The sequence below is a fragment of the Marmota marmota genome, unplaced genomic scaffold, assembly GCF_001458135.2.
Source record: "Marmota marmota marmota unplaced genomic scaffold, marMar, whole genome shotgun sequence".
NCBI classification, from domain to species: Eukaryota; Metazoa; Chordata; class Mammalia; order Rodentia; family Sciuridae; genus Marmota; species Marmota marmota.
The window spans coordinates 286367-313513 of NW_026000294.1; the positions used below are offsets into that span (position 1 = coordinate 286367).

Here is a 27147-nt window from a genome sequence, read left to right on the forward strand (position 1 = left end):
GAACTCGGCCGCCCCGCGCTCGGTGTTCGGTCTGATAAGATCAGGTTCTAAGAAGCACCCAGGCACTGAACCCTAGCAATCTATCTGCAAGCCGCAGGCGAATGGCACCCTGAAATTACCTGTTCTATGGCTGAATGAGCTGCGGTCAGTCGAAAACAGGGATGGTGACGTCAGCTTTCCAACATGGTGGCTGCTGGCCTCCTCTGTGGTCTGACCGGTGTGGAGAACCGAGATGGACCGCTTCCTTTCCCCGTCTCGAACCCAGAATTCAGCCCTGAGTACGGTGCTTGCACGGCTGGCAGAAACTGCAGCGCTGTATCCCTGCGTCGCTATCTCCTCGTTTCCCAGCGCGTGCTGCAGACTCTAGCCGCGGGGCGATTTGCTGAATAAGCAGTGTTACCCTCCGTGCGACAAACCTCTCGCGTTTGAGCCCCCGTAGCCGATCCTCGTGTGATGGAAATCCTTCCTCCAGGTTCCGGAGCACCCCACTATTGCTGGAAATTCCTAACAAGATAGCCTTTAGCCGTCCTGACTTGTCATACTCCCACACAGTGAAGCACCACACGGGGGCAATGCACTCCCCTCGCCGCCATCTTCCTGCCATTCAAGAAACTGTTTAAAGAAAAGGGTGAGATGGGTACAGTGGCACACACCTGGAATCCCAACAGCTTTGGAGGCTGAGATAGGAGGATTGCAAGTTCAAAGCCAGCCTCAGCAACTTAGCAAGGCCCTAAGCAACTTAGTAAGACCCTGTCTCAAAATAAAAAACAAAAAGGGCTGAGGATGTGGTTCATTGGTTAAGTGTCCCTGGGTTCAATCCCTAATACAAAAAACAGTCAAACAAGTGTGAGAGTCAAAGAGCTTCTACATTCGAAAATAATCAAAAGACATGAAAAGGCAGTTATCAAAAGACATAAATATGGACAATAAATATATTAAAAGATGTTCAGTTTTACTGACAAAAACATGAAAATAAAACCATGTGTTTCTAGTGTCTGTGTATGAGATTGGCAAAGATTTTTAAAAAATAGACACAATGCTGCCAAGGCTGTGGGGAAATAGGCACTCTTGTGTACTTACTGATGTGAATGTAAATTTTTTGGACTTTCCAGAGGACAGTTTAGCAGTATGTATCAGAATTAAAAATAAGCATATTCTGTGAGACCACAATCTTCTGGGAATTTACCCCAAATGAGATAGAAAATCATACAAATCTATTTTTAAAATACACATAAATAACATTGGTCTCAGCATCATGATAATAAAAACAACCTAAGATATTCAATTATAAGAGAATTATTTATGACATGCACAATGGAGTACTATACAGCCATTTAAAAAGATGGCATAGCTCTACACTTACAGATGGGGAACAATTGCCCCTAACATATTATGAAAAGGTTATAAAATAGCAGGGTAACATTGTCTCCATTAAATAAATCATTGCTTTTTAGCAAACAGGATTTTTTGTTTGGTTGGTTTTTTTTGTTATATGGGTACTGAGATTTCAGATAATTGCATTTTCTTTAAAGTTTGAATAATTGAATATTTTTTTACTGAGCATGTGTTACTTTATAGAAATAGTGACTAGATTTATGCTGGTGAACCAGCTCTCTGAAAACATAAATCCCTATTTTATAGCATTTGCCAGTTTGGGTGGTATAAATACTCCCAGGGGCTCACAAAATTCTTCAACATTTAATCATCAGCTCTCAATAGCCAACTTTAATGCACCACTGGCAATAACTCTATTTAAAACAAACAAACAAACAAAAAAGAATGGTGTATTTACAAGTGTCAAATGCTGATCAAGTGAGAAGAAGATTCAAAATTACCTGTCACTAGTGAGCCTGGTCAAAGGAGTTTCAGTGGAATATAGAGTTGCAGAGAAAATGAGGAATAAGGAAGTGGAGAAAGCAAGACTTTTCTTGATGAAAAGGAGGAAAGAAATGGGGAATTGCTTGAGGGTAATATAGAGTCAAGGGGAATTTAATTGTATGGGGTGGAGAGAAATACCAGACAGAGATAAGGAAATAAATTTTTTCCACTGTTGTTTTTTTTTGTGTGTGTAGGGGGGGAATGGTGCTGCAGATTAGAACTCAGGGCCTCACACTTGCTAGGCAAGTGCTTTACCACTGAGCCACATCCCCAGCCCAGGAAATAAACTTTTTCATTTTTTATTTTTGAGTAATATTCAGAGTTCACAGAATGCATGCACATGAATATTCTTGAAACAACCCGTAGTGTGGGTATTAATTCCCTATGTATATATGGGCAACCTGAGGCTCAGAGAAGTACAATGACTTGTTCCAAATATTACAGAAAGTAACCCACATTTATGTGTGCCTATTGGGCTCCATCACTAATTAAGCCCTGAAAATACTTTGGGATAAAATGTGGTTAGTAACATATATATCTCCAACCCTTCTCTAACTTGGGCCCTCCTCTCCCATGGTTTTGGATTCTTTTTCTTCTTGTCCTATGAAGACCATAGCACGCTATGAACCTGGATGTGAATTGTTTGTCCATGACTGGATTAGAAAAGAAAGCTTAGCATGGGAGGGCAAGTGGTTATTTAGTTAGTGATAGTGAAGTTTGGTATATTGAGAATTGAGGAGGGGTCTGTTGGATTTGACAATCAAAAGATTATTAGTAGTTCCAGGAGTGGTGGTACATGTTTGTAATCCCAGCAACTGGGAAGGCTGAGATAGGAGGATCAAAGTTCAAGGCCAGCAAATTAGCAAGGCCCTAAGCAACTTAGTGAGACCCTATCTCAAAATAAAACAGTTTTTTAAAAAGGGGTTGGGGATAGAGGTCAGTGGTAAAGCACCTCTGGGTTCAATCCCCAGTACCAAAAAAAAATTATTTGTGTATTTTCCATAATGTAAAAAGAATGAACAGAGGGGCAAATGAACAATGAGGAAATAAAGGCAAGGAAGAGACAAAGAGAAAGAAAGATAAAGAGAGATGAGACCTAGTAAAATATGGGTAACTTTTTTTAATTGTAGATAGACACAATGTCTTTATTTGATTCATTTTTACATGATGTTGAGGATTGAACCCAGAGCCCCATGCATGGTAGGCAAGCACTGTACCACTGAGCCACAACCCCAGCCCAAATATGGATAACTTTAAGAGTGCTTCTTAATGTTCAAATTATCCCAAATTTAGCCAAAAGCCCCCTCAAACCAGCTCCTATGTGTTTATGACATAACCCATAGGTGTTACTCCCTCCCCTCCCTTCCTTCCTTCCTTCCTTCCTTCCTTCCTTCCTTCCTTCCTTCCTTCCTTCCTTCCTTCCTTCCTTCCTTCCTTCCTTCCTTCCTTCCTTCCTTCCTTCCTTCCTTCCTTCCTTCCTTCCTTCCTTCCTTCCTTCCTTCCTTCCTTCCTTCCTTCCTTCCTTCCTTCCTTCCTTCCTTCCTTCCTTCCTTCCTTCCTTCCTTCCTTCCTTCCTTCCTTCCTTCCTTCCTTCCTTCCTTCCTTCCTTCCTTCCTTCCTTCCTTCCTTCCTTCCTTCCTTCCTTCCTTCCTTCCTTCCTTCCTTCCTTCCTTCCTTCCTTCCTTCCTTCCTTCCTTCCTTCCTTCCTTCCTTCCTTCCTTCCTTCCTTCCTTCCTTCCTTCCTTCCTTCCTTCCTTCCTTCCTTCCTTCCTTCCTTCCTTCCTTCCTTCCTTCCTTCCTTCCTTCCTTCCTTCCTTCCTTCCTTCCTTCCTTCCTTCCTTCCTTCCTTCCTTCCTTCCTTCCTTCCTTCCTTCCTTCCTTCCTTCCTTCCTTCCTTCCTTCCTTCCTTCCTTCCTTCCTTCCTTCCTTCCTTCCTTCCTTCCTTCCTTCCTTCCTTCCTTCCTTCCTTCCTTCCTTCCTTCCTTCCTTCCTTCCTTCCTTCCTTCCTTCCTTCCTTCCTTCCTTCCTTCCTTCCTTCCTTCCTTCCTTCCTTCCTTCCTTCCTTCCTTCCTTCCTTCCTTCCTTCCTTCCTTCCTTCCTTCCTTTGGTACAGGGGATTGAACTCAGGAACACTGGACCATTGAGCCACATCCCCAGCCCTATTTTGTATTTTATTTAGAGACAGGGTCTCACTGAGTTGCTTAGCACCTTGCTTTTGCTGAGACTGGCTTTAAAATCACCATCCTCCTGCCTCAACCTTCTGAGACACTGGGATTGTAGGTATGTACCACTGAGCCTGGCTTAGTCCATTTTCTTTCTGGTGAACATAGTTACCCCAGTTCTCTGAAGTTCCTACTCCAGTGCTGGAATCCGCCATTTCTCTCAGAAGCCTTCATTCCTTTCAGTAGATAATGGTAGGTATTTTGTTACCATAATCTAGGTACTAGGTATGCTCATTGCTACTGGAATGCATTACTTTTAGGCTATTTCTGCAGACCAAGCTAGGAAGTATATGTGTATATGTTTTAGAAATATATATGTGTATACTTATAAATTGAAAAGAATTATATGGATGGAAAATTTATTATAGCAGGTTTTTTTAAATTTCAGTTCATAGAAGTATTGTAAAGAGAGAAAAGGGAGAAAGATTTTTTTTAGAGCAGAATACTAGCTAATACATATAGAAGGAAGATAGAATGGAAAAATCACTATTTTGTAGGGTTCCCCCGGTATAATAATTGATTCTGGCAAAGATCATCAAATGGATGCTAAAACCAATGAGCAAAAAGTTCCTTGGGAACAGGATATTCACACAGTCTCAAATTATCACCCCACAGATTCCTTACTAATTACAGAAGGGGAAATGCACATTTACAATGAGAAAATCTGGCAGTCACTAGGTTATACAAGTGATTAAACTCAGCATTGTCAATAGCAGGACAACCTGACATCGTGCCTCCTGATGTGATGTAATAAGAAGTACAGAACATCATTTATGAAATATTCTTGCCAAAAATGTTTACCCTAAGTCTAAAGATGAAGAAACAATTAGACAAATCTAGAGTGTGAGACAGCCAATAAGTCAACTGACATGACTCTTCCAAAAATCCCTATCATGAAAAACTAAAGTAGGTAGAGGAATTGTTCTAGATTTTAGAAAATGGTGAGATCTAACATCAAATGCACTGTGTTAAAATTGAATGGATCCTGAATGTGGGTAAAATCATAAACAGCTATAAAAGGTGTTTTAGAATAAGTTGGAAAATTTGGCTAGAGACTTAGATATTGCTGAATCAATATTAATTTTCTTAGGTGTAATAATGTAGAAGACTTTTCTAGGAGGTTCATGAAGAATTAAGAAATGAAGCACACCATGTTTACAGCTTACTTTCAAATGACTCAGCAAAATGTCAGGGAGAACATGGGAAATTAGTAATAATGAATCTAAGTGAAAGGTATGTGTACTATTCCTTCAACTTTTCTATAGACTTGAAAGTTTCAAAATAAAGTTGGAAAAACTAGTTCCTCTTAAAGCCTATGAAAACAAATGGTAAGATTTAAGAGTCATGCTAAGACAATTGATATCTAAGTACCAAAGATGAAATTAGGCCTATACCTAATACCATAACAACAACAACAACAAAAATAGCTCAAAATGGAGTAGACCTAATGTAAGAGCTAAAACTATAAAACTTTTAGAAGAAAACAGGAAAAAAATCCTTGAGACTTTGGTTGGTCAAAGATTTTTAGATATAACATCAAAAGTATGATCTATAAACAAAATTTTAATAAATTGGTATTCACTGAAATTAAAAACTTGCATTTTAAATGATATCATTATAAAAATGAAAAGACAAGCCACAGACTATGAGAAAATATTTGTAAATTACTTACCTGATTAAGGTCTTATGTCTAGAACATACAAAAACTATTACAACTCAGTTATAAGAAAACTGACAACCCAATTTAAAAATGGGCAAAACATTCAAATTGATATTTCTTCAAAGAAAATATATGAATCATTAATAAACACATAAGAAAATGCTCATTATAATTAATCTTAGGAAAATGAGAATTAAAACCACCATTTGGGGCTGGGGCTATGGCTCAGTGGTAGCACACTCGTCTGGCATGTGTGAGGCACTGGGTTCGATTCTCAGCACCACATATAAATAAATTAAAAAAAATAAAGATCTATCAACAATTAAAAAAAATTTAAAAACCACCATGAGATACCACTACATCCCCTGGAATGGCCATAATAAAAATACAGATAATAAATGTGAGCAAGTGTGTTGAGAAACAAGAACTCTTAAACATTGCTGATGGGAATATAGAATGGTAGAGCTACTTTGGAAAACAATTTGACAGTTTCTTAAAAGTTAAGCATAAATTTATCATATATCCCAACGATTCCACTCCTAGGTATCTACCCAATAGAAACAAAAACATACTTCACAAAGACTTGCAAATAAGTGTTCATAGCAGCTCTATTCATTATAGCCAAAAAGTAGAATAAGATGAATATCTACCGACTAGTACATGGATGAACAAGATGTGGAATATCCATACAGCCGAATACTGTTCAGGCATAAAAAAGGAATGAAATGCTGTTACAGACTATCAAAAACTTTACACTCAACAAATGTGCTCCTAAGTGTTTGTCCAATTGAGTTAAAAATGTATGCCCAAACGAAAACCTACACACAAATATTTATAGCAAGTTTAATCACAATCACCAAAATCTGGCAGCAACCAAAATGTCCATGAATAGATGAATAGATAAACAAACTGCCCTAAATCCCCACAATGGAATAACGGAATATTATTCAATAATTTAAAATGAGCTTATTGAGCCATGAAAAGACATGAAGAAAACTTAAATAAATAAATACTGCTATGTGAAAGAAGCCAATCTGAAAAGTCCAAATACTATATGAAGCTAACTAATTGATATTCTAAAAAAGGCAAAAAAAAAAAAAACCCACAAAAACTTAAGAGATTAGTGGCTCAATTAACAATAGCCAAACTATGGAACCAGCCTGGGTGTCCATCAATGGATGAATGGATAAAGAAAATGTGGTGTATATACAAAATGGAGTTTTATGTAGCCATAAAGAAAATTGAAATTATGTCATTTGCAAGAGAATGGATGGAACTTGAGAACATTATGTTCAATGAAATAAGCCAAATTCAAAATGTCAAGGGTCGTATGTTTTCTCTCATATGTGGAAGGTAGAGAGGGAAAAAGGAACAGACAGGTGGGGGCTATCTCATGAAAATCAAAAGGAGATCAGTAGGGTACAGGAAAGGGACCAGTGAGAAGGAGCTGGGGAGGGAAAGGGGAAATACTAGGGAATGATATTTACCAAATTATATTCTTATATTGTGTATATGTACAAATATGTAACAACAAACCATTATGTACAACTATAATGCACCAATAAAAATGTGGGAAATTTTTTTAAAATATTAAATGTTGCCAGGAACTTGGCAGGGAGGAAAAGGGAAGGAGGACAAATAGGTGAAGCACAGGAGATTTATAGGGCAGTGAAACTATTCTATATAATTCGTAATGGTAAATATATGGCATCATATATTTATCAAAAAATTGAAGAACTATATAATACTTTAGCCAGGTGCGGTGGCACATGTCTACAATCCCAGAGGCTTGGGAGGCTGAGGCAGGAGGATAGTAAGTTTAAAGCCAGCCTCAACATACATGAGGTGTTAAGCAACTCAGTGAGACCCTGTCTCTAAATAAAATACAAAATAGGGCTTGGGATGTGGCTCAGTGGTGGAGTAACCCTGAGTTCAATTCCTGCCTCCTCTCCCAAAAAAAGAACCCTAATGTAACCCATAAATTTTAACTAGAAATAATGCATCAAAATTGTAACAAACGTACTACTTTGGTGCAAAGTATTAATAATAGAGAAATTGTGAGGTGGGGAGATGGTATATGGAAATTCTGTTCTATCTGCTTATTTTTCTGTAAATCTAAAACTGTTCTAAAAAAAAAAACATGCTAAGTGAAAGAAGCCAGATAGAAAAGCCCACATTATATAATTCCATTGAAATGAAATGTTCAGAAAGACAAATCAATAAAGACAGAGAATATATTGGTGATTGACTTGGTCTGGGGATAAGAACTGGGTTTAATTTTAAACAGGCATGAGGGATCTTATTGGAGAGTGAAACCGTTCTAAAATTAGATTATCATGATGATTTTACAACTCTGTAAATTTATTAAAATCATTAATTGTACACTTACTATGAGTGAATTTTATGGTAAAGCTTTTAAAAATGTATTTGAGCTGGGTGTGGTGGCACATACCTGTAATCCCAGTGACTCAGGAGGCTGAGGCAGGAGAATGGCAAATTTAAAGCCAGCCTTGGCAATTTAGGAAGGTCTGAAACAACTCAGTGAGACCATGTCTCAAAATTTTAAAAAATTATAAAAGGTCTGGGATAAAGAAGATGAAATTAAACCATTTGTCATTAAATGGACAATCCCAGAAAATCAAAGGCCGAATGGGGGCAGGGATAGAAGTTCATTGGATTAGATAAAGGGGAAATGAAGGGAAGGGAGGAGGGATGGGAATGGGAAAGACAGTAGAATGAATCAGACATAACTTAGTCCTGTGTTCTTATATAAATACACCACCAGTATAACTCCACATCATGTACAACCACAAAAATGGGAAGTTATATTCCATGTATGTATGATTTGTCAAAATGCATTGTAGTGTCATGTATAACTAAAAAGCGCAAATAAAATTTTTTTTTTTAAAATAAGGGCTGGGAATGTGGCTCAGTGGCTAAGCACCCCTGGGTTCAATCTACAGTACCATAAATAAATAAATATTTTTTAAAAAATAAATAAAAATTCATTTGATCTCACATTTTAAAATTGTCAGTTATACAGTTATACAGTTCTTTACAACTGCGAATCATATAAACAATATATGTGAAATCTAATGTTCATGTATCAAAAAAGAACACTGGTAAACTAGTAATATTCCCAGATTTGATCTACACATTTAATACAATCCCTATCAAAATTCCAGTTGGCTTGTTGTACGAATTGAAAGGCTGAAGCTGAAATTTATTTGGAAATGCAGGAGACCCATAACAACCAAAAAAATCTTTTAAAAGAACAAATTTGAAATACTCAGAAATGGTGTGGTACTAGCATGAAGCTAGACATACAGTCCATGTAACAGAATTAAGAGTCCATAAATAAACCCTCACAATTATGGTCAATTGATTTTTAACAAAAGTACTAAGACAATTCAACAGGGGAAGAATATTCTTTTCAACAAATAGTGCTAGGCCAACTGGATCTACACACAAAAGAATAAAGTTAAACCCCTGTCTCATACCATTCATAATAATGAACTACAAATGGGTCATAGACCTAAATAGAAGAACTAAAACTTTTAAACTCTTAGAAGAAAACATACCTTGGATTAGGCAAAGCTTTCTGAGATCCATCACCAAAAGCACAAAAGAAAAAAAAATTAGATTTCATCAAAATTAAATGTTTTTGAACTTCAAAGAATACCACCAAGAAAGTAAAAGGCTGGGGGTATAGCTCAGAGGTAGACCACTTGCCTAACATGTCCAAAGCCTTGGATTCAATCCCCAGAACCATAAAAAATGAAAGTGAAGTGACAACCAATAAAATGAGAGAAAACATGTGCAAATCCTATATATGATAAGGCACATATGTCCAGGATATGTAAAGAGTTCTTAAAACTCAATGATAAAAAGACAAAAAAAAAAACTCAATTAAAATATGGGCAAGGGTTTGAATAGAAGTTTATCCCAAGAAAATGCATAAATGCCAGTAAGTACTTGAAAAGATTCTCAACATCATTAGTCATTACAGAAATACAAATTAAAACCACAGTGAGAGCCCACTTCACATCCACTAGGATGGCTAGATTCAAAAAGACAGGCAATAACAAATGTAGGTGAGAACATGGAGAAATTGGAACCTTCGTGCATTGCTGGTGGGACTCTAAAATGGTGCAGCCACTTTGGAAAACAGTTTGACAGTTCTTCAAAAGCCATCATACAACTGCAGATGCATGTCATTATTCATTTGAACATTTCTGTGGAACAACAAAAAGGCCACTGCAACTGTATCAGAGTGAGTAATGTGGACAGTGGTACAAGAGGATGGAGAAGTTGCTGGGGGGCCAGGCTGGTGGCATAAACCTGGAATCCCAGTGACTCAGGAAGCTGAGGCAAGAGAATCACAATTTGAGGCCAGCTCAGCAATTTTTTTAAGAGAGAGAGAGAGAGAGAGAGAGAGAGAATTTTTAATATTTCTTTTAGTTTTCGGCGGACACAACATCTTTCTTTGTATGTGGTGCTGAGGATCGAACCCGGGCTGCACGCATGCCAGGCGAGCGTGCTACCGCTTGAGCCACATCCCCAGCCCCAGCTCAGCAATTTAGTGAGACCCTGCCTCAAAATAAAAAATAGAAAGACTGGGGATATAGCTCTTTGGTGAAGCACCTCAGAATTCAATGCCCAGAACTGGGGGGTGGGTGCCTGGGAACACATAATGCAAGGCCTTGTAGACCATGGTCAGACTTTGGGTTTTATTCTAAATGTGAGAGCTTTTGATGAGGGGGTTTGGGGTCTTAGTAAGTTTGTGATATCCAGTGTAAGAAATAAGAAAGGGACAATTAGAAGTCAAGGAATTCCTGAGTATCCTTGAAGGCCCACCTGTGAAGGGAACCATAAATAGTTGATAGTATAGGTCCATAGTTGTATTTTTTCCAGTGGCCCTTGTCCATCCTAACTCTGGACGCAGAGAAAATGTATGGTCAGACTTTAAGGTTGGAATATGAAGTTTGGTTAGCAAAAGGAAATTGGTTAAAGTAGCTTACCATAGTAAACGAACTCATAAGTACTCTGCTAGAGTCTTACAGAGAAAAATTGAATTTTGAAGAGCTCTTAAGAAAAGACATGATCTTTTTTTGCTTTTTGCCATTTTTTTTTCCTGCTTTTCTGTGAGCAATTAGAAGCAATTAATTCAGTGAAAAGAACATTGAGAGTCAGGAGACTTAAATATGAGCTTTAGCTTTCACAGTGACTGTGACACCAAGGGTAAATTGTCAAAGCTGACAGCTTCCAGAGAGCTAAAGAATCCTCTTTCTGGCTACTTATTTAGCTTTATATTATTCAATAAAACTTTTCAACCTTTCTTGTTACAATTCTTCTGTCTCCCAAATCCCCTCTATCTTACCAAATTCCTCCTGATATCCTTAAGCCCATTCTGCCTTGTGCTAATGATCACTTATATGGTATCCCTTTGTACAATAAAAGGTAGTTTACCTCAAACCCTATCCCTCCTCTGATCAAAACTCTCCAGTGGCTTCCTATCTCACTAACATCCAAACTCCTTGTGATGGTCTCCAAGCTCTGGTAATTTGGCCCATGAGACTTCTTGTAACATACTACTTGCCTTCATTTCCAGTGTTCTGTCCTCACTAGCTTTCTTTTAGCTTCTCAAACTAGGAAAGTTCTTTCCTAACTCAGAGCCTTTGCAGTGCTAGTCCCTTTAACTGGGAGACTTCTTCATCTCAGCAGAGGATTTTTCTCACTTTATAGGTCTCTTTTTGAACACCAGCTCCTGGTAGCTTTCCCTGGCCAACATATCTAAGCCCCTGCATACGCCCATTACTCTGCATCACATTACTATATGTTATTTTTGTAATATTGCTTGTCACAATATGCTGTTTTCTTGTTTAAACAAACAAAAACCTATGTATTGTTTAAACTTATATATCATCTGCCCCACATTTCCCCTTTACACCATGAGATTTCTTCTTTTTTCTTTCTTTTTTAAAGACACAGATTTATTTAGGAAAGCAGACACACATTCAAGGGAGATATAGGCTATCTCAGGGAAGAGACATTTTGGGGGGATAAAGTAAGAAATATACATTCAGGGGAGAATGAGGGCCATCTTAAGATTGCAAAGGAAAAAGCTGGTCATCTTGAAAGTGAGAGCTTCTGGGACAAAGCAAGGACTGCATATTCAAGGGAGAATGTGCACCATCTCCAGAGGGAAAGACAGCCATTCTGTGAGATCCTTTAGAAGAAGATGTTATTGTCCTGTCTCATTCATTTTGGTTCCCAGAGTATAAAATAGAGTGAGTACTCAATACAAATTTGCATGTTAAGCTAGGAAGGAAGGAAAGGGCCTCTTTTGGCACCTGGACTCTGCTCTTAAGTAAATCCAATTGCCCTCATGATTATTTCTCAAATGTAAGATTGAGATGTGTGTGTGTGTGTGTGTGTGTGTGTGTGTGTATACACTTGAATACTATTGGACCTTTAAAAAGAAGAAAATCCTGCCATTTGCAACATCACATATGAACCAAGAGGACATTATACTGAGTGAAATAAGGCAGGCACAGAAAGACAAATTCCACTTGGTCTCACTTATATGTGGCATTACAAAAACAAGTAGAGAGGTGGTTACCAGGGCTTAAGGACAGGAGAAATGTGGAGATGCTGGTCAAGAAACACAAAGTTTCAGTTTATGCAAGATGAATGAGTTCTGAGTAATTGCATAACACTGTGACTATAATTAACAATACTTTCTTGTATAGTTGAAATTTACTGTGAGTAAATCCTAGGTGGTATCATCCCACAAAAAAGTGGCAACTGCCTGAGGCAATGGGTATGTTAATTAACTTAATTGTGGTGATTATGTCACAATGTGTATGCATTTCAAATAACAAATTGCCAACCTTAAATGTATATACATTTTAATTGCCAAATATGCCTTAATAAAAAAGAGATTATTACTTGAGCCCTCAAGTTATTCGGGTTCTCCAGAGCTCTTCTATGTGTGGAATATAATTCTGATTTTTGGATTGGTCCGATCAGAGAGAGGATTATGATATTATAGACCTCAGAGTCAAAAATAACTCAAATATTTTTTTTTGAGAGAGAGAGAAATTTTTTAATATTTTTTTTTTAGTTCTCGGCAGACACAACATCTTTGTATGTGGTGCTGAGGATCGAACCCAGGCCGCACGCATGCCAGGCGAGCACGCTACTGCTTGAGCCACATCCCCAGCCCCTCAAAAAGAACTCCAAGTCACTGATTGTAACTTGTCCCCCATACAGAAACCATTCCCATAACACCTATCTCAAGAGTTCCTTGAAATTGCCTCACAAATACAGGATTAAAGGGGTGGCTAACTACATTAGGTTTATGGACCCCCAAATGTCCACTTTCTACTCACTTTTCCCCCTTACATTAACCAGAGCAGAGCTGATTTTGCTTGTTTCATGTATTGGGATTCGACATAAAATTTCATTTGAAAAAATATTTTGCTGCTGAAGAAACATAGTTTGTAAACTACTGCTCTCACCTGTGCCTGAACATGCTCACTGAACAGGCATTTGCTCTCTTAATCTTGCTGTTTTTGTATCTCCGTCTTTGACATATAAAGATGACACTACTGACAGCAATCACCATTTACGCCTGTGCCTGTCACTACAAAGACAAATGTACCACCAAACAGTTCTTTCTGCATTTAATGCCTGCCCATCAGCTGTACGCAGTAGCCATAAGTTGAAGAAGTTGTTTATTTCATATATATATCTCGATGCTCCACATCAAGTCAGTCTGTGCAGAGTCCATCGGTCTGTTTCTATGCTATGGTACTCATAACCCCTTTAACTATGGCCTTACATTATATTGTCCACCTTCCTGAGTTGTTTCACATCAATGAATTATCTTCTGTGTTTCAATACTAAATTTCACCAGAGTAATAGCCACCCACTCTGCCAGTTGTTTCAAGTCATTTCAATTTTCAGTGTGTCTAACCAAACAGCACTGCAACATCTAACTTCATTTTTTGATGTATTTAATGGAAAGCTTCCTATTTTGTTACATTTTTTTAAAGAGTCATGGCACAGCTCTGGATCCAGGACTAGCTTCTGTATAAATCCATGCTATGTTTTTCTATTTGTGCAGGACAGTTGGGCAATGGGCCAGGGCCCCTTAAATTTTTCTGATTTTGGATATTGACCTGTCCATTTCTAATAATCTGTTGCAGTGTTTTTCTAGTTTATCAAGTTTGACTTTGTTAGTGGATAACTGAAAGCTATTTTTCTCTTTTATTTAAGGAAAGTAATATAATCCTTTTTTTCTTGAGACATTTCATCATTCCTGTGTTTTTTTTTAATTAATTTTTTTTTCAGAGCACAGTGCCCAAACACTGTACTAGATCCTGTAGGTATAAAGATGAATAAGATACGGTCCTTGTTCTCAAACAGCTTAGACTTCAGTGAAAAAGACAGGTACATGAAGTAATCCCTGCAAGTCAATTTGAGGAATGCTATGGCGGAGGTTTGAATAAACTGCTAGGACACACACAAACAAGGGGAGAGATCAATTTTCTGTGCCTGGGAAAGGAATGTGGAACTTCAGGGATGTCTTCATAGCTGAGTCTTAAAGGATGAGTAGGAGATAGTGAGGAGGGATGGAACTCATCTTGTAGATAGATCCAAGACTATGTATGTACAAAGGTCCAGAGGCATCCTATAATATTTAGGATTCAGAGAAAAGTATGGTACAGTTAAGATTTGGGTATTTGCAAGGAATACTGAAAGAAGTAGGCAGAGGCAAAATTTTGAAGGGTCTTGTATATTGTGCTAAAGGACCCACTGGTTTGAGGGCGCTTTTAAGCAGGGCAGTAATATTGTCAGAATCATACTTTAGGAAGTTCTAATAAACAGTGTAAAATGTGTGCGTGAGGAAGGATAGTGGGATGTGTATAGGGCTGCTGGAGGCTCTGCAGCATTCAACCAATCCCTTAAGAACCCTCGGGTATAAATCATTTTTGTTTTTCAATTGTGAAAGTGGGATAGCCTTTCTCCCACTCCTTTTCATGGAGTTAATAAAAATACATGAGATTACAAGTTCTCTGAGACTCTGAGAAGAGCGTTTCCAAGTTAGCACTAGTTGGTAGAAGGCTGAGAGATGTATAATCTATACCATATAATTGAACACTTAACTCATGTGCATCTTATCATCTGAAAGAAATGTATATTGGTCTTATCTTTCAGCTGAATTCAACTCAATTGTAAATGCCTCAAGGGCAGAATCCTGGATGTACTGTGTCATACATAGCTCCCAGCACAAAAGCAGAGCATGGAATGAGTCCTGAATACCTACCTGCAGGCTGATTGCATAGTGCCCCCTCATAAGCATCATGAGAAGGCCACAGTACTGTTGGGGGGCTAGTGGCAGCATATTTCAGGGCTCATTCTCTAGTAGTGGCCAAGAAGGCTTTAAGCCTTTTTCACCCAGGCCTCAGTACCAGGCAAAGCCCCTTGATTTTCTACCTTTGGTATGACAGAGGTAACTCATGAAATTTCCTTTTCTATGAAGAGAAATAACCATTTTGCTATAGGTGAAAAATATTGAATAGAATATATGCCTAGCATTATTATAACTAATCTTTCAGAATTTAGCTAGTTGGTTGCAGAAAAAAATTCTCCAAAGACATGTTCAAAAAGTTTCAAACGTGAGACCATTTTTGATTTTCACATTAGGAATGTTCAACTGTAAAATCTATACAGATATTTCCAATCTGAAAACTCTGAAATCTGAAGCCATTCTGGTTCTAAGCATTTTGAATAAGTCTATTCTCTACCTAGTATTATAATTAATATACATAAAACATAATGGTATTCTAGATGAATGTGTGTATGCACACATGGTACTGGGGATTGAACACAGGGGCACTCTACCATTGAGCTACATCCCCAGTTCATGTTTTTATTTTGAGTCAGGGTCTTGCTAACTTGCCAAGGCTGGTCTCAAATTTTGATCCTCCTGCATCAGCCACCAGAGTAGCTGGGATTACAGGCATGTGCCATGGTGTCTAGCACCCTTGATGCTTTTAATCCAAGTTTTGAACACATTCAGTAATATGTGGTCAAACTGGAGAAGCACATAATCCTATGGCCAAAGGGATATTTGAGAAGCCTCCATGTGTTGTTCTTATATGTCAAAAATTACCTTAAATTTGCATCAACTAAAGCCAGAAAGTCTGAAAACATTCCCTGCATTTTTAAAGCTAGCCGCCCCTCCACCTCTCTCTCTCTCTCTCTCTCTCTCTCTCTCTCTCTCTCTCTCCTCTGACTCGGCAGAGGTTATGATCAGTTAACTGAACACAATGGCATTTCCTCCTATCCACACCTAATATAAACTCTAGCCAATTTACTGGGGTCTCTTACGTAGGTTGAGGATGGAAGCACATAAAGTCTTTGGCTCTTGAGACGCTCGTCCTGTGTGCCAGGACCAGGTGCAGAAATACAAATACATATGTATTAAGCCGAGGACAGCTGCTTTGCCAGAGATTTTGTGTTTTCTCTAACTAGAAAGGTCGAGCAGGCACAATTTCCATCAATGATACCTAAAATGTTATTTTTCTTGTGGAGTAAGAGAGTACATTTAATTCCTCTACCTAGTATTGATGGCTAAACCATTGAGGTTTTTGAGTTCCATAAATGGGAGTTTAAAATAAAAAGTGGTATTTCAATTAACCAGAATGCCCAGGGAATGGGGTGTTCTGGTTAATTGCATTTCCTGGCTTAGTGAACAGTTGAACTAGTCAGACTTTTGTTTGTTTGATTGGTTGGTTGGTTAGTTTTGAAAGTTTTCATGCTGTTGTTTCTGATTTATTGTTTTGTATTGTTTTATCCATGTTCTCTGACCTTTAAAAAAAAAAAAAACGCACCTAGGGGCTGGGGCTGGGGCTCAGTGGCAGAGCACTTGCCTGGTATATGTGAGGAACCGAGTTCGATCCTCAGCACTGCATATAAATAAATAAAAATAAAGGTACATCAACAACTAAAAAGAAAAAAAAAAACACAACTATGCATTTCTGCCTTAGTAAGCAGTAGACAGGACCTGATTGTATCTTGCTGCTCTCACTGAGAGTTACCCAATTCTGCTCCCTAGATTTGCTGGATAAGGTCATTGGAGGTAGATGATATTGACAAAAATCTGGACTGCCCTGGGAAACTGCTTTTGGAAACCTGTTGGGTTTCTTCTTATTTTGCTCCTTTTACTAAAAGCAGAGTACATGAAAAAAATCACTAGCCAAGTAAAGACTTTGATTTGCTAACCTACATTTTACAGAATAAAAACATATTTTGGAGCAGGAAAATTCTATCTATGTCATCCGAGAAAAATCTGCAAAAGAAGCGTAGAGCCAAAAAAAATGAGACCTTGCACGTCCAAAGGAAACAACCAGTGAATTTAGTTCATCATGACCTGTCTACTCATTTCATTCCCTCACTGAATTAACCTTACAGCAATTTTCAGGGACCCTTTCACCGCTTTGACTCTTCTGCAGTACAAATGTTAAATTCTGCTTATGAACTGTCTAAGATTCTTGGTGGTAAATAGAACTGTTTACACTTTTTCTATCCATTTACATTGGATGGTGTAATTATCCAAAGGGAAATATGGCCCCATTCTAAAAAGGGCCTTCTGGCACTTCTCACCATAATGGATTCAGAGTCAGTTTTCTTGATTCATTTTCACGCAAATATTACCTTGTTTCTACTCTCCCAAACCTTCATTTGTCTTCAGTAGTGACTGCTTATCATGCCAAATGGTGTAGAAAGGGTGAGAATTGCAGAGAATTATGCTGCTGTCACATTTATTTTATTTCCTGGGTAACATTTTCGGCAGTTTTGTCACATAGTTAATGAATTTGTTTCTATTAACAAGTAGGGCCTTCTTGACCTAATCATTTTTCATACATACTCCTGTATAAATTCTAAAAAGATGCTAGGTCAGTAGACAAATTTGGTTTATAAAGAAAAGTACCACTGCAAAGTCAGCTTATGCAAATTTGGCCCTGGGTCATTTACTTGCCTTTGGGGTGAATTTTTAAAACTCATTTATCTCAAATCCAAATAACCCCAAAGTTGAAATGATTACAATTAGGTGGGTTATTATAGGAGAAATCTGGAGATATAAAAGATACTACTAAAAGGCCTGTGGTTGGCCATTTTTGTAACCAGAAAGCTCTTAAATCCATCTATTTGGCCACTGGCAATGTGGACAGAGGCAAACAGAAACAGTAGTAAAGTGAAAAATGGGGAAAGGCAGGTGAAGCGATAAGGGAAAACCAAGAAAATAGACTAAATTCCTAATATTACAAAATTAAAATGGACGAAGTGGGATAGACATGAAGAAGTAGAAGAAATTAAAAAGAAGAGAAAAAATAGATGTAGATAGAGTGATACCAAAACTATTTAGCATGGTGATTAAACTTGTGGACTGAAGCATCAGACTGCTCAAATGCAAATGTCTCCCCATTCTTCTTCCCCCTAATTCCTGGCAACCATCATTCTACTCTGCTTCTAAGAGTTTGACCATTTTTCATTCCTCTTATCAGTGGTATCATGTAGTATGTGTTCTTCTGTGTCTGGCTTATTTCACTGAGTATAATGTCCTCCAGGATCATCCACGTTGTCATGAATAGCTGGATCTCCTTTTTGAAGCCTGAATAAAACTCTATTCTATCTTGTTGTGGGGGTACTGGGGATTAAACCCAGAAGGGCTTAACAACTGAGCCACATCCCCAGCTGGTTTTATATTTTATTTTGAGACAGGATCTTGCTAATTTGCTTAGGGCCTTGCTAACTTGCTAGGCTGGAATTGAATTTGGATCTTCCTGCCTCAGCCTCCCAAGTCTCTGAGACTACAGGCATGTGCCACCATGCCCAGTTTTCATTCTATTTTTATATCACATTTTCTTATCCATTTATCCATTGATGGACATTTAGAGATCTACTATACAACATATGCCTATAATTAACAAGACCATATTGTATGTTTAAAATTTTTTGATAGGAGGGTAGACCTTATGTAAGTGTTCTTATCATTAATAATAAATTAATAAATAGGAGGACAGGAAGAAACTTTTGGAGGTGTCAGGTAGGTTTATGGCATAGATTGTAGTGATAATTTCACAGGTATACTTAGCTCAAAACTTGTCTAAGTTGTATACATGAAATATTATACAGTACAGCTTTTTGTATGCCAGTCAGACCTTAACAAGTGGCTTTTTAAAATTCAAAAGCTAGACACAGTGGAATGTCCCCATAATCCCAGCTACTCAGGAGGCCAGCCTGGACAACGTAGTGAGAGCCTATCTCAAAATAAAAAAAAAAAAATTTTAAAAAGGTTGAAGGTGTAGCTCAGTGGTAGAACATTGCCTATCATGTATAAGGCCTTAGGTTCAATCCCCAATACCACCACAAAAAAAATTCAAATTCTAGTTTAGTCACTTTCTAGCTGTGTGACCTTGGACAAGTTACTTAATTTCTCTGTGCTTCCATTTCCTCATTTGTAAAATGGAAGTAATAATAGTACTTATCTTCCAGGATTGTTGTGAAAATCGATTGAGTTAACAATATTGAAAGCACTTAAGTAGTTCTTGGCACAGGATAATCACTCAGTAAACATTGGCTATTATTTTTATTATATGCCAACAATAGAGGAAAGCCAAACTGTACTACCAGCTGGTTCCACAGTAGCTGTAATGAAAGTAAAGAATTATAAGAGTTATATTAATGCCTGATTAGCAAATAGATAACAGAACAAGTCATAGAAAGACCCAAATGGGAAAACATAGCTATAAATATATAATGTCAACTTTTTTCCATTTTACCATCATATTTGTTACAAATATGAAAGTTTGATAATACAGTGTGTACATTGTCATAGACCTCATGGAAGGCAATTTGGCAATTATATTTAAATTATAAATGAAATCCTTTGACCCAGGGATTGCACATCTACTAATACATCTTTCACATATATTTGTACACACTGAAAGGAAGTTATGTGCGATTATCCAGCACTGAATTGTAAAAGCAAAATATTGAGAATAACCTAACTGTGCATCAGTAGAGACCAGGACTGAAAATTTAAAAGAAAATTGTTGCAAAGTCATTGCCGGTGATGATTAAGCTGTTGAACAGTGTGGGCACGTGGTCTGCCTGTGAGAGGTAGCCACCTGATGTTTCGCATATATGTCTTCATGTCACGACCCAAGAGTCCCTGACCTTTAATGGATATAAAAACAGCAAATGCACATGAGCAAGTGCAATTGGCTGAGCCCTGTGCTTTTTCTTCAAGATTGACTTTGTGATTCACAGCTCACCAGGGCATTTAAGAAGCTAGACATATCTGGTAAACAAACAAACCAAAAAAGCAATTACCTGGCCACAAAGCTGCATACTCATTCCCCAAAGTTTTCAGAAATAAGTTTGTTGAATTTGATCTTTCCCCTGAACACATTTGTGTTGATGATATGAAAGACAAGATGCACCAGACAATTAAGGGAATTATTTCATTCCACTATGGTAATAGAGAGAACATTCACTAATGAGGACCATCTCAAAGAAAAGTAATGGGCCTGGGTTGTTATAGAGGCAGGTAAATAGGGGAGCCATCTGTGAATCTTCTGAGTGTCATGAGAAGGAACAGACATGGGTTTTATCTTAGGATAAAATGCCAGGGTAGGATAGACTCTTGAGATTAACCATTTCCTAGAAAACAAAAGGTGGGAGGGATTTCTTAACCAACACTGCTTTCTAGGGTGCTCAGATCTCAGATAAACTTCAACATTGCCATTTCTCCCATTTGTTTAAAACAAATATCATAGCTAGGCATGGTGATGCACTCCTATAATCCCAGCAGCTCTGGAGGCTGAGGCAAGGGGATGATAAATTCAAAACCAGCCTAAGCAATGTAGTGAGGCCCTAAGCAATTTAGCAAGACCCTGTCTCTAAATAAAAAATTTTAAAAAGGACTGGGGATATGGCTCTGTGGTCAAGTGCCCCTGGGTTCAATCTCTGATACAAAAAAATATCATCCATTTCTGAGCAACTCAGTATACAGAAACCTCCTGAATAGGGCAAAGCAGGGGTGTAAGAAATAGTCTCTTGAGGACTCTTGGTGGTGCCATTACTATAAAACCAGTTCAGAGATGGTGACAAAGGTCAGTTGTTTTAGAGTCCTAAAGTTTGGGCATCTTAAAAAAAGAGATGACTAAAATGAACAAAAGAAATACTAATATAAAATGTTTGCTAGGGGAGTGGGAATGTGGCTCATTGGTAAAGGGCTTGCCTGGCATGTATGAGGCCCTGCCCTGGGTTCAAATCCCCCAGCACCAAAAAAAATGTTAGCTGGGCAATATGGTGCCCACCTGTAATCTCAGCTACTCTGGAGGCTGAGACAGACAGACCACAAGTTTGAGGCCGACCTCAGCAACTTAGCAAGACCTCCTCTCAAAATAAAAAAAATAAAAAGGCTGGGGATGAAGCTCAGTGACAGAGTACCCTTTGGTTGAATCCCCAATACTATTTTAATTAATTAATCAATTAAAGGTTATATTATAGTAAAGAGCCAAGCTGAGAATTGAACCTTGAAAGTTATCAGTCCAATGGAGTCTAAGACATGAGTGGAAAAACTTCTTAACATTTCGTAACACCCCTCATGGAGGTAGGATTTGGGTGCTCTAGGCCATGTTGTTTTGCCCCTAGTTTTGGTTACTTTTCAAACAAGATCATGCATACATGACCTGAGCATTTCTTTGTATTTCCATAGTGGTCTAGGCAGCAGCTAGGTCAGGGAGCATTCCAGTCATGTGTGGCCTGTTGCAGCACTGTGTTTATCTAGGTTTACATCAAATTGTTAGGCTTAAGCTCTCAGGGCTGCCTAAGATCCTGGAGAAGAGGGCAAGGTGCATGATAGGGATTTAGGCAGTTAGGTTTTAGTTTTCCATGACGTCAAGTCAAGTGGGAGAATAAAAATAGGAAATGTTTGTTTGAAGGATATTATTAGCTAGATATTGAAGAAAGCTGGAAGAATTAAAATTTTGGTAAGGAGTGACAACTTGGGCAAGATAACAGGATTGAGTTTGATTTACAAGTAGGTATCAAAACTGGTCTTTCCACAGAAGGGAAGAAAGTCAGTTATATTTCTTACAGACAAGTTGAAATTTGAATACCCATCAGTAACCTGTGATTTATAAAGAGGTACAAAATAACTCAAAGACAGTGAACAGTGGTCGACTCTGATAACCTGGAATGCTGTGCTATATACAAGACAGTGTATTTGGTTGAAACACAAAATTTCTCTCTACAGTCACCCTCATTTGACCAAAGAGAATCTCAAAGAAAGATTGTTCTTTTTTTTCCATGCTAGGAATGGAACTCAGGGTCTTGCCCATGCTAGGCAAGCCATCTACCACTGGGCTACACCCCCAGTCCAGAATGATTATTCTTTTTAATTGGTTCTTTCTAGTTATACATGACAGTAGAATCCATTTTGACATAATTATACAAGCATGGAATATAATTTGCTCAAAATTCAGTTCCCCATACCTCTTTTCCCCTCCTCTCCCCCTAAATCCTGCTCCCTTCCTTCTACTCTACTGATCCTTCTGCCCTTTACCCATGATTTTTAAATTAATTTCTTGTGAAAATACATGATGGTGAGATTCACTGTGGTAAGGAAAAACAGAAAGCTTATTTTTTAAAATATATTTTTGAGTTGTAGGTGAATATGATACCTTTATTTTATTTGTATGTGATGCTGAGGATCAAACCCAGTGCCTCACGAGTGGCAGGCGAGTGCTCTACTATTAAACCACAGCCCTAGCTCAGAAAGCTTATTCTTGAACTCAAAATAAGGCTTGTCTTACAAACAATAAAATAAAAAGCAATAAATTTGAGTTCATCAAAATTAAAAATTTTTTAGTATCAAAGAGCGTTATCAAAAACCTGAAAAGACAATCAACAAAATGAGAAAATAGTTGCAAATTATATGTCTGATAAGGATCTGGTATCCAGAATATATAAAGAACTCATAGTACTCAACAGTAAAAACACAAATGGCCCAAGTTAAAAAAATGAACAAAAAAAAAACACAAATGGTCAATAAGCACATGAAATAATGCTGCCCTTTTTTTTGGTACTAGTGATTGAACCCACAGGTACTCAACCACTGAACTACATCCCCAACTCTTTTAATTTTTTATTCTGGGACAGAGTCTCACTAAGTTGCTGAGGCTGGCTTTGAACTCGTGATCCTCCTGCCTCAGCCTCCTGAGCCCCTGGGATTACAGGCATGCATCACCATGCCCAGATGAAATAATGCTTGATTGACGTCATTAGTCATCAGAGAAATACAAATCAAAACCACAGTGAGATACCACTTCATACATACTTGAATGACTAGAATTTAACAATTACCACTTCCAAAGAGGAAGGAGAAACCCTGGAAAATAACAAGTATTGCTGAAGACGTGGACAAATTGGGACCTATGTATGTTGCTGTAGGGAATGTGAAATGGTGAAATTGCTGTGAAAAACAGTTTGGTCATTCCTCAAAAGTTAAACATAAAAAACATTAAACATAGAATTACCATATGACCTAGCAGTTCTGCTCCTAAGTATACATACCCAAAAGAATTATATACAGGTGCTCAAACAAGTATGTGTTCACCAACGTTCAGAGCAGCACTGTTCACAATAGACAGAAGGTAAAAACAACACAGATACCATTGAAATGGGAAATGTGTGTATGCGTACATATTGAAAGTGGAATATTATTCAGCTGCAAAAGGGAATGGATTCCTGGCACATGTTACAACATACATGAATCTCAAAAAGAAGTGCAAGAAACCAGACACAAAAGTTCACATACCGTATGATTTAATTTATATGAAATATTCAAAATAGTTAAACCCATAGAGACAAAAATGCAGATTTGTGGTTGGTAAGGTCTGGGGGAAGGGAGGGATTGGGAGTGACTATTTAATGAGCACAGGGTTTTCTCTTGAGGTGACAAGGTTCAGGTAAAGGTAGCACAGTATTGTGAAAGAAGCAAATGCCACTGAATTGTATGCTTTAAGATATTTAATTTTATACTGCATGAATTTTACCTCAATAGAGAATAGTATAAAATAAAAATCAAAACCTATTAAGGCTAATAAAGCAAGCTAAGAAGATTTTACTGACAGTCTATAAATTTGGAGAATTGCTCTTTTCTGGACATCCCCAAAATAACCTAAGGTTCCAGGACCTGCCAGGAAGCAACCTTCCTTACTCACTTGTAAGGCTGGGAACTCTGTAAGCCAGGTACCAGCGTAGTTTTTCCAAGAAGGCATTGCATGCACTGGCTTCATAAAGTGAGCCTTAGTTCCTTGAAAGTGTCAGATCATACCTGACTCAGTGAGCATCATTCACAAGTATGACATTCCAGGCAAGGCCTTGGTTACATACCAATGTTTTAAATTATGTTCTGGTAACAAGAAAGACAGATTTTTATTGAAACTCTGCAGATAATTATATTGCTATGGAAATAAGAATACTTGGGCTGGGAATGTAGCTTAGTGGTAGAATGTGTGCTTAGCATGCACAAGGCTTTTGGTTCAATCCAGAGCACCACAAACAAAAGAAAATAAGAATACTCAATGAGAGTTTCCAAATCCTGGAAACTTGGGCAAAGGGAATAAGATATTTCCATTTGAAAATGTTCCATTTCTGTTTACAGAAGCCTGCTCTACTAAATAGTTATGAGTTGAAGAGTGCATAAGAGCAGAGAAATGAGTTCCTTACATATGTGCAGAAAACGGAATATTAAAGCATCAGCAATATTCCAAAGACCACCCAATCATCCCTCATCAGTTCTTTCAGACCAATGTAATTAGTTTTTGTGCCACTCAACCTTGGTTTAGTAGTCTTATTAACCCACCTGCTTCAAAACTAGAGTTTTCAAAGTCCTGGCTCATTTCATTAATGTGGCCTCAAAGTTGTTTAAACTGTCCCATCAGAAGCCTGTACACAAAAGTACCTGGGGCAGTTCCTTTCTACACGGCTCTCAGAAAGCCCTTTGTTGAAGATGAAGCCCTCTAGCTTGTGGCTGACTGCAAAAGCTTTCAGTGAAGCACATGAGTAAAACATAAAAAAGCAACCTGTAGGTGACAAAATACTTACAATAGCTATGGTTACCTTATTACTGATCATTTTCCAAAGGGAGAAATCTGATGAGAGTTCATTACAAGAATAACAATACAACTGACAAGGAAATGCAGTTGTTTTTGTGCCATGCAAAATAAGATAAAAGCCAATCCCAAAAAATTTTTAGACAAAGTATCTGTAAACATAATGATTAACCTTATTTTCACAGAAGAGAGGGTATTATATCTAATTTATTAAAATGTATGAACAGAATGTTTAAGGAGGAAAAGACTCAGATATGACATATAATAATCCTGACATAATATACCACAAATATACCAAGAATATAGTTGGAATATACCAGAGTTTACCAAGAATATTAAGTAAAGAGATTCAGGAATCTATAATAGGTTTTAAATATTTGTATATTAATAAAATTTCATAGGTAAGTGGTGTGAATCCCCAGTTGAAAATTAATGTCTAGGAAGATACTAGATTCAAAATGAGGAAGCCAAGCTGAGATCAAGTTAACAGTTTTCTCTTTTTTAATATTTAATTTTTTATGTGTAGATGGACACAACACAATGCCTTTATTTTTATGTGGTGCTGAGGATCGAACCCGGGGCCCACCCATGCTAGGCAAACGCTCTACCACTGAGCCACAATCCCGAGTTTTCTTAAAAACTGAAATTATGATTGGGAACACTATTCCCCCTTATCCTTGGTTTTACATTTCCCAGATTCAGTAATCTGTGGCCAACTGAGGCCAGTAACAGTACATTAACATGTTTTGAGAAAGAACAAGACCACATTCACATCATTTTTATTACAGTATATTTTTATAATTATTCTATTACTATTAATTATTGTTGTTAATCACTTATTGTGCCTAATGTATAAATGAGGTTTTATCATAGGTATTTATGCATAGGAAAAAGCAAAGTATATGTCGGATTTGGTACTATCAGCAGTTTCAGGCATCTCCTGGGGGGTCTTGGAATGTATCTCCCACAGATAAGAGAGGGTTACTATACCACAGTTGTCTAATATTTAACAAAGCAGCACGGTGGACTCTGACAAATAGCATATCGCAGCCAGTGAGGACATGGATGAATCTGTGGAACTTCCCACACAACATACAATTTCTGAAATACTCCTATTAGTAATATTTTACCAAGTTAACCTAGGGAAAGCAATGCATCTCATATGATTTGACAGCTCTTGCCGTGCAACTCCTCAATAGTAGCATATCAAACCAAACTAATGGTTGCTAGCACAGCTTTTTTTACAAGGTGAAAGAACAAATCCTTTGTGATTTTTTCCATGGGCCCTCTGGGACTTAAGATAGGATGATGGGTTATTGAAAAGCAATACTTGGCTCACTGTTTTACCAAAGTGACAATAAAAGATTTTAAAGATAAACACAGGAAGTAAGATGATTGTAAAGAACCTTAGCTCCTTTCTCAGAGAGAGGACTTTGTTTTCTTAGATAGTCAAGGACATACCAAAGTCAACATAAATGATAGAAGAGGGCTGGGGAGTGTAGCTCAGTGGTAGAATGCTTGCCTAGCATGTGTGAGGCCCAGGTTTCATCCCCAGCACTGCAGGGGAGGAAAAGTAGTAAACCATAAAAGATTACCTTGGGAAAACACAGAATCTTTGTTATCTAAGAAGATTATTTGGAAGGTAAAGCAAACCGATTCTAACCTGTCATTAAGAATAGACAAATAATCCAAAAAGAAAACCCTTTGCCATTTGAACAGAGAGCAAAACTCTAGTTTTTCATCAGTATATTTGATATTGGAGTTCTTTTTGGTATAAGTGCTACCAAAGTAACCACTGAAATTCTTTTTTTAAAAAAAATTTTTTAGCTGTAGATAGACACAGTACTTTATTTTATTTATTTATTTTATATGGTGCTGAGGATTAAACCCAGTGCCTCATGTATGCTTGGCAAGCGCTCTACCACTGAGCCACAACCCAAGCCATGAAGTTGTTTTTGAAAATCTTATAAATAAACTTATCAAACCATAGCCAGCTTTGAACTGAACAAATAAAATTCTGTTTCTGTGAATCCTCTGCAATTTTTGGTATCCATATACATCCTTTGTGGTACAACCTTTAAAAAAATTTTTAGTTGTTGATGGACCTTTATTTATTTATCAATTTTTATGTGGTGCTGAGAACGAACCCAGTGCCTCACACATGCTAGGCAACTGCTTTATCACT

The 27147-nt window shown here is 37.7% G+C and overlaps 2 protein-coding genes across 2 annotated transcripts in view; one reads left to right on the forward strand and one right to left on the reverse strand.

The window, feature by feature from the left end:
- LOC125614427 (60S ribosomal protein L39-like) overlaps positions 1-13390 on the reverse strand; it is a 32097-nt gene extending 18707 nt beyond the window's left edge. The window contains exon 1 of the mRNA XM_048797168.1: positions 13284-13390. Within this exon, the coding sequence (XP_048653125.1) occupies positions 13284-13390 (107 nt within the window). The remainder of the gene's footprint in view (positions 1-13283) is intronic.
- Cited1 (Cbp/p300 interacting transactivator with Glu/Asp rich carboxy-terminal domain 1) overlaps positions 1-27147 on the forward strand; it is a 262908-nt gene that overhangs the window by 48695 nt on the left and 187066 nt on the right. The gene's annotated exons all lie outside the window — the stretch shown is intronic.